This window comes from Eutrigla gurnardus (assembly GCF_963514095.1).
Source record: "Eutrigla gurnardus genome assembly, chromosome: 3".
NCBI classification, from domain to species: domain Eukaryota; kingdom Metazoa; phylum Chordata; class Actinopteri; order Perciformes; family Triglidae; genus Eutrigla; species Eutrigla gurnardus.
In genome coordinates this window covers 15,186,881-15,198,990 of record NC_139917.1, presented here as the reverse complement: position 1 = coordinate 15,198,990, position 12,110 = coordinate 15,186,881, and the positions used below count along the sequence as shown (strand labels likewise).

The 12,110-nt window shown below is 42.1% G+C and overlaps 1 protein-coding gene across 2 annotated transcripts in view; it reads right to left on the bottom strand.

The window, feature by feature from the left end:
- Nucleotides 1–12,110, bottom strand: part of prkcaa (protein kinase C, alpha, a) — a 137,967-nt gene that overhangs the window by 54,731 nt on the left and 71,126 nt on the right. For both annotated transcript variants that reach the window (XM_084006021.1, XM_084006020.1), the window contains exons 4-5: nt 10,386–10,497; nt 8,824–8,952 (exon numbers count right to left, since the gene is read on the bottom strand). In XM_084006021.1, coding sequence (XP_083862147.1) covers nt 8,824–8,952; nt 10,386–10,497 — 241 coding nt within the window. The remainder of the gene's footprint in view (nt 1–8,823; nt 8,953–10,385; nt 10,498–12,110) is intronic.

Here is a 12,110-nt window from a genome sequence, read left to right as displayed (position 1 = left end):
CTGGTGGTCTGGCAGCAGAAATCGGACGACAACAAAGTTCAGCTGTTCTACGAGGGAAGATGCCGCTAGAATAATCACACAGGTTTCCTCAAATCTTTTACTGTCAGAGAGGGTTGAACATTTCAGGGTTCTAGCAGTTTCTTCACCACTTTATTACATATATAAACATCTGTTCATTACTTTTTGTAACAAATGCTACAGAAAACTGTTTTTTAGGGTTAGCGATGCGACCAATCAAATGTCCAAACAGGAACTGGGTTGCAAATATGAAACGTGATGGTGACTTTGAGTTATTTTTGCTTAAAGAAAAAAGGCTAACAGGAAATAAAAGAAGAAGTTGTTGCCAAAATGCAGGACATAAGGTGATGTAAACATGTCTTTCTTTCTTGTACGTGTACAATCCAAGCCAGTCTGACTGTTGAGTCCGTTTCCAATCATTTACTTTATGATCGGTGTTCCTGCACTCTACAAGACGTCGCAGGGATATCTGCGTGTAGACATGACAACATGCCAATGTTTGTTCTGAGGGTGCAGCGATATCATAACCAAGCCCCTAAATTGCAGTCATTCCTACGTTCTTTTTCAAGAGTTTATATCAACACAGAAAGCCTTGTCTTCCTCTGACTCAGGATGACCCTTCCTCAAAAAGGAGGTCAGCCCTGTTTGTTTTTCACCTCCCTGTGTAAACGCAGCCTGTAAACTGTCAGACTCCCTCTCGCCATACTGCTTCTTTCAAAGCCCACTGCTTGAATGCTGCTCTGTTAAACAGCAGTACTGTTAACCGTTTAATAGGGCTGCAACGATTCATCGAGTTACTCGATTAACTCGATTATGAAAATTCCTCGAGGCAAAACATCTGCCTCGAAGCCTCGTTAAATTCCTATGACGCGCCTATGTGCAGGGATCCGATTGTTCCACACGGACCGTTGTTCAGGAAGCACCAGCGCGTCATACACGGTCATTCATTCTGAATTTAGTTGGCGCGATGGCGGAAAGTCAGACTCAGAATGTCCGTAAACGACAGAGAGTATCGGGGCTAAACAATGGTATCCTGCTTGCCCATGTGAGCGATTTATTTCTGACAACAAAACGAATGCGTAAAGTAGTAAAATGTGTGACTAGATGTCTCCTCGTCTCCGTGGCGCATTTCTCCGTTTTGTTGTATATCGATCACTTCTCATCCGCCATCTTGCGAGTGACGTATAGAGTTACGTTTATGCATCGGACGCTCGTATTGGCTCCCGTAGCAGCTTTTACAGCCAATCGGAAAGCCTGATTTACGCTTGCCTTTGAGTTGTTGTGTTTGCCCAAACGGACGGAGGAGTTCAAAGCAGAGAAAAGAACGGTCAAACAGTTACTGTAGTGATAGAGAAAGCTAAATACATAAATGGCACAGAAGAAGTACACTATATACACACATATTTAGGGCAGGGAGAGGAAAGGGCCATTGCTGGCAAAACAAAACGTAAATTAAATGTTATCCATGTTTTATCCAAGTTGATTTAACTGTATTGTTGTTAAATTCTCACTGGCACTTAATAAATGGGCTTAGTTTTGGAGCCAAATTTTGGAGTTGGAATGAATACCTCTGTTTATTTTTTTTTAGAAATGCTTGATCATTTTACAGCCACATCATTTTCGTTATGCATTATTTGTTTTGGTTGTTTAAAAACGCAATTTTTTTTATCCGATTCCTCGATTAATCGATCGATAAAGTGCTAAATTAATCGATTACAAAAAGAATCGATAGCTGCAGCCCTACCGTTTAATGTAATATTACATCAGCGTGAAGGAAACAGAGTGACCAGCCTACAGAGTAGATGTTTGTTTCGTAACCTAATGTAAGGCAAAGTGATTCCAGTATGTTTTAGTGCCATTTTACGTGTTTTTCATGGTTATCGGGTCTAACATAGTGAAACGTAATTATTTGAAATTAGATTTTTATTATAATTGCAGTACTGCTCTGATGGTTTCTATCTTCACTACAAGCACACAGTTCAATGCTGGACCCACTGCTGTCCCAATGGCTAACTGCAGTGGAAAAGTGCTGGCACCGGTACCAACGCAAGTGCTGTCAGCTGTTCCTTCTTAACTCTGATTCATGGGGAAAATGATTTAAAGTCAATTTTCTCTTGGCAGGAACCTGTTGGCTCTTCTGCACAATGACTCAGACACGACAAAAGAAATGGAAATGACTGTCAGGGAAGGGATGAGGAGAGGAAGCGGTGGCAGTAAGTCAGTGGCAATCAGAGCGTTGGGCAGCGAGTATCAACTGGCAACCCGCAGGCTGCATCCGATCCCCAGACGGATCCCTGACACAACCCCAACTCTGCCCTCCAGCAGCTCCTCCTTTGATACAGGGAGCCAACAAGCATGGCCAGGATACCATTTTCTGACTGGCTGACTGGATGAGCAACATACTGTTAGCTGCTGAGACAAAGTGACCCCATATGTAGGAAGATTGTATGGTATAATGTTATGCAGATGGCAAAAGTAAAGGTGCAGAGAGAATGACGTTGTGCACCATTTAAAGCGACATTCCCCCCCCCAAAACATTTTTTTTTTCATCTTACCTGTAGGGCCACTTCTAGTTTTGGAGGTATCAACCTTTTCTCCAATATAATGGGGATATATGGCACTGTGGCGCACAAGCGCCAAAAATAAACATCTATATTAAAATCTTGTTGTGAGTAGTTTCATGTAGGAAATATGGATGAAAGAAAATAGTTCCTGCTTAAAATTGCTCACAACAAATATGTTGGATTTTGGGTTGAACTGTCCCTTTAGGATACGTGCTGCATGCAGCCTGTGACCACACGAGGAAGATGAAAGCTGTGGTTGCAATGCATTCTGGTATCGCCCCTTCACAGATTTCTCCCTGTGTGTTTGTAGTAACAAGTTTCAGATAGATATTTCTCTTCCAAAGTGGCAGCAGTGTTAATCTGTCTTTCTGATCATAATAATACTAAAATGACCGTAAAATAGATTTGAAAGTGCGAGGTAGATGGTTGCAAGAGCTGCATCAGCCAGGAGCTGTTAACAGTGTACAAAGGGTGGATTTTGTATTTAACTGTGAAGGTCCACTACACCTCCAGAAGGTTCAAAAGTAAAATGTAGCTTCCCTGATCCACCCACATATATATATCTACTCTGTGCACCAATCTGACCTGCACACACCTACACTACACCTACATATGAAACACACCGACACCTACAGCAGGAACAAATAGCAGAAAACACATTTGGACGTTGAGGCAAAAGGGAAAAGACGTGGAATGAAAAGGTTGAAGCAGAGTAAAGTGAGGGAGAGCAGAGGGCTTCTCAAATGAGGTTTTACTCCAGATCTGGGTGAGTCAACCACTGAACAAAACGGAAATGTAATTATTACCGCTGTCTCTCACACACTCCCAAGGGACCTGCATGCGGGAAAGAGGTGCATGCACACACTCCCACACTCCTATACTCGTCAATGAGGATAAGTATGAATAAAGAAAATATGAACCGAAATGACAGAAATGCCGTCTCTCGAGTGTAGCATGAACAATACTGACAATACAAACAGGAGGGTGCATGGCTTCCTCAGCACCAGCAGACAGAGAGGAGCTGTGTCTCAGCTGGAATGGGAGCCGGAGGACAAGGTTCGTGGGCCATGTCCGTCCTTCGGAGACAGAACTTGTTTTGTCTCCTTCGGCACCTCCCCCTCCCACCTCCATTTCCCCCCAAGTGACAAAAACACACATTCTCACAACTCGTGGTTTCTAGAAAACTGCACAGATAATCTCTGTGTGACTCATTGTTGAGCCACCTCAGTGTCACTGCCAGAGAGTCTGCTCTCTACTGGTCTGACTGGAGTTCACATGCAGGTCCATGTATGGGGTCAAAGAACAGCTGCTTCCCCTGGCGGACTTGTCACTTCCTGTTGGACATTTTGGCTCTGGCCTTTGGTGAATCGCAAAAATAAAACTCTTAAAACTCTCTGGTTGCACTGTGGGTTGAATCATTTTGGATTAACTCAATTAAGACGTCCCTCTCCAGTTAAAGGCAGGATATTACTATTACATCCCTTATTGGAGACATTCAAAGTCTATAGATATGATTTGTTACAGCTTTGCTGGCATTGAAAACTTGGCTTTTGTTGAAACCAAACAATTACGTTAAAAGGTCTGCAGGTATGACAGATTCTGAGGAGACTCGTTTCATGTCAAATGCAGTGAGATATTTATATACTAACTGAGTTATTGATTTGGGCGGCAGATGTTCATGAAAATATGAAACATGGTTTTGTGGCCAAGATGAACAATGTGAATCTGGGAGAAAAAAGGGAACGGGCTTTTTAAACGAAGGTCTGCTTGTGCTTTGGTAACATTTCATTTGAGTCAAGGAATTTCAGGACATGTGTGTGCGTGTGCGTGTGTGTGTGTGTGTGTTTACAGAAAGTATGTCAGTGTGGCACTCTTAAACCTCATTTGAACCTCTTTCATTTCATTCCTGACTAGAAGCCAAATAAAAAAGGTTTTGTTCTTACTCAAGCCTACATTTTTTTAGTTGGCTCAAATGGCTTCGATAAATCTTTTTCATTTCTGGCACAGAGTAGGGAGGAATTTCAGCTTGACTTTTGTTTCAGATAAAGTATCATAGTGTTGGGGGAGGCAGTAACCCCTGGTTCTGAAAAAGTGAAGCGAATGTAGAATTGCCTTTAAACTGCATTCTATCTAATAACCAGCAGGGGGCGACTCCTCTGGGACTGTTTCAAAGTGTATGAGATAATGACCCTACTTCTCACTTGATTTGTTACCATCTTCTTCCATGCAGTTCATTTAATAAAGTATGTTCCCATTTAAAGTAAAGTACATCTTAAAGTAAAGGGTAAGATTTAGGCTGTGGCTGACATTGTCCGGTCTGGGAGTTGTCTATGTCTTACTTTGAACCTGTGTTTTCAGTTCATGAACGTTAACTGTAACATGTTTGGTACTGCAACACTTTTGTGTCACTTCTGATTGTAAAAAAACAAGATGGTGACGACCAAAAACCAAGATGGCAGCCGCGCCGCCAAAACGTTAAACTCGACTCGAGTCAAAAATGACTTGGGACTTGCTTGAGACTTGAAGGTTAAGACTTGAGATTTGCTTCAGACTTGCATATGTGTGACTTACTCCCATCTCCAGTTACTCGAGACATCAAAATGGCACTTTTTGTATACAGTGCATGGAAATAAATTACTCAGAATGTTTAATTTTGAAAAAAATACATTAAATACTAATTATTAATACTCATAATCTTCTGTGTTCAACAGGTGTATACATTGTGGTTTATAGCAGCCAGCCTGTAATTTGGAGGGATTCCCAGTACTGACCATCAACAGCCAACTCGGCCCCAGTGCCATTTGTGGACAAAATGCACAGTCAGCGCAGACACACCCTGATGAATGGAGGACACTTGTGTTTGTGGAATGGTGCGTCTGAAAGTGATGCAACGTATCCTCCTGACTGATGTCCACTGCCTCGTTCCCTGCTATCACTCCACCAATGGAACACAATTCTGTTCAGAAAGCTGTCTGCAAAGAGTCTACAGCAGCTAATGTAATCTATGATACAATCTGGTCTGAGTGGGCTGGTAGTGCTGGTACAGCAGTTCCATACACACGCCTACACACACACATACACACGCCTACACACACACACACACACACACACACACACGCAAATGATGCCTAGCCTGTTTTGTCCACATCAGGAAATGGCAACTATGTAGGCTGCCACACGAGTCTACACTACTGCAGGTTTCTCGTCCCTGGTGTACACATACATATGTGTCCTCTCTCTCACACACACACACACACACACACATATATATATATATATATATATATATATATATATGAACACATCTTCACACACATATGCTGAGTTGACAGCAGCCTGGGGCCGTGCACAGCTCGGAAGAAATGATGGCAATATTGGACTGGATTGTTTCTAGAGGAGATGCAGCCCAAAACGGTGTGAAGAGGGTCAGTGCTAATAAAGCCATCTTATCCAGGAGGATATTAGGAGTTCTTGAATTTGCTGGAGAGCAGACGAGACTGAATGAATATTAAAAGTGTAAGGAAGGGAGACAGAGCAGACAACTTGGTTTCTATTTTGAAGTCTTCGGTATCTTGTCCATCTATGTGTTTTGTTGTACTTTATATTATGTTTTTGTCCCACTTGGATTCCACAGCACACGTATTGGAGAAGATGATTGGCCGCTGAGAGATGAACGCAAGTTAAAAGGTTCCACCAGTTGGAAGAAGGGAAAATACATGGTCTCTGCCAAAAAACTCAAATAAATATTTGCGAATTATTTTCATCAACTCAATATATCTTGAGTTGAACTGTGTTAGAAACCATTGTCACTGTTTAGATATTTCAACACATGGCCCGTAAAAACATTTTAGAGGCAACATATTTATCAACTTTTGCAAGACCTAATTAGGACATACTGTATTTACAGCAACGGAAAAAGAAACACGTCCTCCGGAAAGGTAAACCAGTTGACGTGAGTGTGTTTGCAGGTGAGACATTTAGCTCATGATTGGTGAAGACTAATATCATGCACCGTGCATATTAGTCATCACCAATCAGTGCTTTACGTACACATGAAGTGAGAAAGTGTCTTTTCTCTCTGGGTTTACCGTTTGCATTCCTTAGTTGAAGATAATGGCGAGTGTGATGATGAATCAACTCAGCTGAGTGCAAAAACACTAATTGCAAATATGCAGAGGCAACTTGAGAGCTTCAGTGGCCAAGTGATGAGAGCAGAACTGCCATGAATGAGACAAGCATGCAGGAGGGATTGTGTTCAATGTCTAAATCAGTGTTTCCTGTGTTTTCCTTTTTGTGTTGGGTGTAGGTGTTGCCCTCTGTTCCTCTGGTGATAATTTGATAAGTGAATAAGTCAGTGAAGTTCACTTGTTTCTAGGGATGTGATGCTCTGACCTCTTTTAGCCGACTAATTGAGTACTTGTGAGCTCCTTGCAGTCATTGTTGTTCTAGCAGACGTGCTAATGCACCGCTACAGCCATGGGATTTACAGTACGCGTGCCTGGAAACGCTGTTGTCCTACACTGTTTCCCAATTAAACTCAAAACCATAAATATATTTAGACCAATGGAAATATTCCATTTTATTATATCACCGCAATCAGTAATAACTATTGCTTTGCTGTATTGACTGCTACATGCACATACATACGCGCATCATCAATGCTTCATTACAGTATAAACTAGTGCAACCAGTCACTATTCAGAACAGAGCTGCAGCAGCAACGTTGAAGAACCAAAGCTCCTGGAACCCCCGGACTGCATCCTCAGAACTGCAAACTCACAGCCGTATCAAACCCACCATGTTCATTGTTGTGCCCGCCAACTGCTCACAACGTCTCAACAGATACATCTGACGGATTGTGCATGAAATTATCTGTATCTCTCTTCACCACAGCTGTCATTGTTTGCCATCTCCGAGGATGTTTCAATACCGTTTGCAAAGTCAACTATTCTGAATTGTGAAATCATTTGTGATTTATAAACTAAAATACTGATGCCTTCATGTTGTTTTGTATTCCGGAAATGGCCATGGTCTTTTTTGTTTATTAACTTAGCTGATAATTATCATGCTAAAACATTGTTTGATAAAAGACTGACACAAATCTTTGTCCAAAACATTAAAGTGTAAATTAAACATTCAGATAGCGTTTCCCTTTTTTTGTCCGTTTATACAATATCAACAAACGACTGTAAGAAGATTTCTAAAGGATGTGTGACATCTCTGAAATAGTACGTCACCACTGATTACATCACGTTAAGTAAACGCTATTAATAGTATCTCATTACATCCTTTTCTCAGCTTCATTAGCAAAGACAGGTGTGTCTTTGAAACCGGAGGCATTGGTAATTAAAAACGTGGATCATGTAGCCTGCTAATGGATAATAGTAAAACAGACAATTGTAGAGCGGCGGCCCCGCTCACAAGCAGCGCCCTCAGATCTCAGTCTTTGTGTCATTCTGATGAGACATACATGAATATATCTAGTGCTCAATTAGCTTTGCCGAGACAATTCAGTTACACCAGAAACCCCAGCAAACACAGAGCAAGTCGTGACTGTTTAAACAGGGTAACAACACGAGGCCCACGCAGCAGGCCACACACACACACACACACACGCGCACACACACACACACACACACACACACACACACACACACACACACACACACACACACACACACACACACACACACACACACACACACACACACACACACACACACACACACACACACACACACACACACACACACACACACGCTGCTGCAGCAGCACTACATATTTGGACCGGGATAGCCTTCCAAGTGTGTCGTAACTGTGATTTTTTTCTTTTTTTTTCTTACAGGAGAATGTTTAGCAGGAGAGGTATTATCGATCGCCACACCAGAAGGGAATAGCCTTGCTGCATATCTGATGATCACAACGCAAGCCATGCATTTAGCAGTTGGATTCAATGCATCACATGGTCAGGTGTACTGTGAAGGCAGCAGAGAGCGAGGGTCTGTGTGAAATAAAGACAAGCCAGGATGTATCGAAAAAGGGCTGAACGCTGAAATTGATCCAGGTTTGCCATCGAAATAGAACAATAGCATCTGCTACCACCTACACCTTCATCCGCGGTGACACACGCACACACACATACACACACACACAACAACCAGTTCATTTATATCACAACATCTTTTTAAGCCCATTCAATTCAAGGTGTGTGCTACCAGACAAGGGCAGTTAGGAGGCCTACCTGTGACATGCATCTTATCCACAGTGACCTCACACTTGAGGAAAAGACGCCCCCTCCGTTCGGTGTGGTCAGTTCCACACAGGCTGGGCACGTTCATGACACACTGATTGTGGACATTCATATCGCAGGCTGGAGGGACAGAGAGAGGAGATAAAAGACATTAGCGAGGAGAGCTTTTCATAGATAAAGATTAGCTTAATGCACTCGATGCAAATCAAACCAATCTGAATGGCGCGGGGCTTTCTTCAGACTGACTGAATTCCTGAAGGATGCCAAAGACTGCAACTGATTATACAAAGAGTTCATGCATTAAACATACCTTTTAAAAGTTTAAGAACAGCTATGATCAAGACTTATGATAATGAGTCCGACTGTTAAAATATCTGTGTTCAATAAAATGCCATTATAAAAGCAATCCGTGCAGCATCTTACGGCTTAGTGTTCAAATACAATAAGCTGCTTTAAAAATGTTTGACTTTATCTCCTGTATCTAAGGACACATTTCAATTTCATTCCATGTCTCATACATATTTTGCGGAATATTAAAAGGTGTGTTTTTCGGAAAGCTATGTGTAGAGGAGATAACAAGGTTACGACCCAGATTCAGTCCTGTGATGTCATGCATACACGGCTTGTGTGTCAGCCAGCTGAGCCACCCTGTCGAGGATTGGGAACGGTAACCAATACACGCGTGTGTAGGCAGTAACGTCAGGAGGTAAGTGAATAATAAAAATAAAAGCTTGTTCTTTATGAGAACTATTTATTTTCTTCTGCCTCGCTGGAACAGCGCTGTGGCTCAAAAGCGCTTAAAAACACCACAGCGCCATCATATATTGGCATAAGATGCAATTGATCTGCCAAAATAATTTCCCCGCTTCACATCTCTATTTACGTACACCCTAGAGCAATCATTAGGCATAACCGGTGGGCTGTAGCAGGTGGAGGATAATGTATTTAGGAGCTCATTAAGGCTTTCAGACTTATCCACGAACATGAGAATAAAGGGAAGACGAGGGCGTGGGGGGTATTAATAAAGACCATCTTTCCAGGTTGCACAGAACAAAATAATTTGTGAAAGTCTAGGTGAAATACACTGGCCTATGATATTTATTTAAAAGAGAGATTCTGATCAAAACAGAACATATTCGACCACTTTTGGAAAACCATTATTTTCCTATTTATGCCATAGGTATGCCTCATCGTGCTGTGAAACAGAACAAGGCAGGACATTTTACTCAACTTTAGGCCCTCCACAACACAGAATTGACAAAATGATCACTAATTAATGTTATACGATAACTAGAACTACGGTTTTGTAGGTTGTATGTCTCCACCAACCAAGCATGTTGCAGTTTGGATTCTTGAATTTTGGCCATGACATGTTTTGTGAGGGCACACTGATCTATGACCACCAAATTGTGATCAGTTCAACCTTCAGTCCAACGTCTCAATTTGAGAAAATTGCCTCGAGGTGTTCCTCCGGCCACGGCTGTCGCTGGAGTGGAGGCATTAACGGGTTCAAACCACTGAGCGAAGTTGCAGAAATGAAATGAAGTACTCACAGTCACACTTCATGCCCTGGTGGATGAGGCCGTACAGCAGAGAGCCACAGTGGTCACAGAAGGTGGGGCTCCCATAGGTGTGGATCTTGAACTTATGCTTCGTTCTGGGATCCTGGAAAAAAAATCAGAAGACAAATAGAGCCATAAAAAGCCTGAAATGATGACATGAAGTAAAAAACATTGATCCGTACCAATTCACTGATTAATAGTCTGACTTTCGTGGGGGGCTGGAGCCGATCCCAGCTGTCATTGGGCGACACCCTGGACAGGTCGCCAGTCTATCACAGGGCTTATGAGAATGTGTGTGTTGTACAAATAATAGCGTCGCTGCCTGTCTCATCTATTGTTGTCCTTTTGGCCATTTGGTAAATGGTTTGTTATGCACATACGTGTAAATAGTCACCAAAGCTATTGGAGCTTTGCATTCATCATTGGCCTCCTATTACTGCAGTCCAGGCTGTCAATTAAATACCATAGTAGTCAGAGTGAAAAACATTAGGGATAAATGCAGAGTGCACATGCGCTGGTGCAGTTGGGTAGTAAAGGAGGTTGAATGACGTCTCTGTAAAGATAAACTTGTTGTCGGGTTCTGCTACATTTTTGTCCGCTAAAATGTTCTTACTTCCATCTTCTTTAGAAATGTTTGTTATTATCTCACATGTTCGCATATTGTTCACATTACCTGTTTTTTCTATTTGATTGTACTTTTTTAAAAGCCTCCCATGAACAGGTGCTGTAAGTTAGCATTTAGCTACAAACACAGTGCATCTGGTCCTTGTGCATATCAAATAAACTAAACTAAACAATTCTAAAACTTGCTAAAAACCCCAGTTTACTTGACACTGTTATGTGCACCAGTATTGTATTGTAAGTCAGTTCTAATAAAATCACTCAACTCCTTTGTTACATTTGCATTTATAATTCCTGGCAATTTGCATGCTCAGCTTCCTTCTCCACTTTGAAGTAAATGCAGAGCCCAGCTATTCGGCGCTCATCCCCATTGGCCGGCCGAGCATCCATTCCACATTTGGATAACTTGCATATTCAAATAAAAGGAGAAAAAAAACACAGTAATATTTCGGTTCAGTCAAAACAGGCAGAGATGGGGAAAGATAAAGCAGTGTTATGACAGGTCAAATATTAAACTCAGCAAACAGAAAGGGATTCATCTGTGGTTGAGATGAATTAAGACATCAACGGGTATTTCGGTGGAGCAACGGGAACCAGTAGTGTGGCTTTGAAAATAATAACTTCAGCAACTCTCCATTAGCATCTCCATTTCATTTGGCACTTTGTCTCTGCAGAACATTTACAATTCAATAGCATATGGTGCCAAGCTAAACAAATGAAAAAAGCATACTACCCTGAGTAAATATCAGCAAGTGTTAAGTGAAGCAGGAAGCTTTTTGATGTGATGTTTTCTTCTGTACGCCGAGCAGTAAAAAAAAGGAGCGAACGGAGCCGGTGCCAACATACGGCATGATGCATATATGCATGGAGTATATGGCAAATGTTACTGTTCGTGTATTGATGTGCCACTCGCAGGTAAGTGGTCCAGTTCGAGTACAAAGCCGTAGGGTCCCTGTCACATACATTCATTCATCTCGCGCTCTCGACCTGCAGGTTTCACTCTCCTCTGAAAACTGGAGCGCTGCCACTTTTCCGGGCGACTGGTCCAAGTGCTCTCCTGCTCATTCTCAAATTGTGCTGTCCTGTTAAATCTCT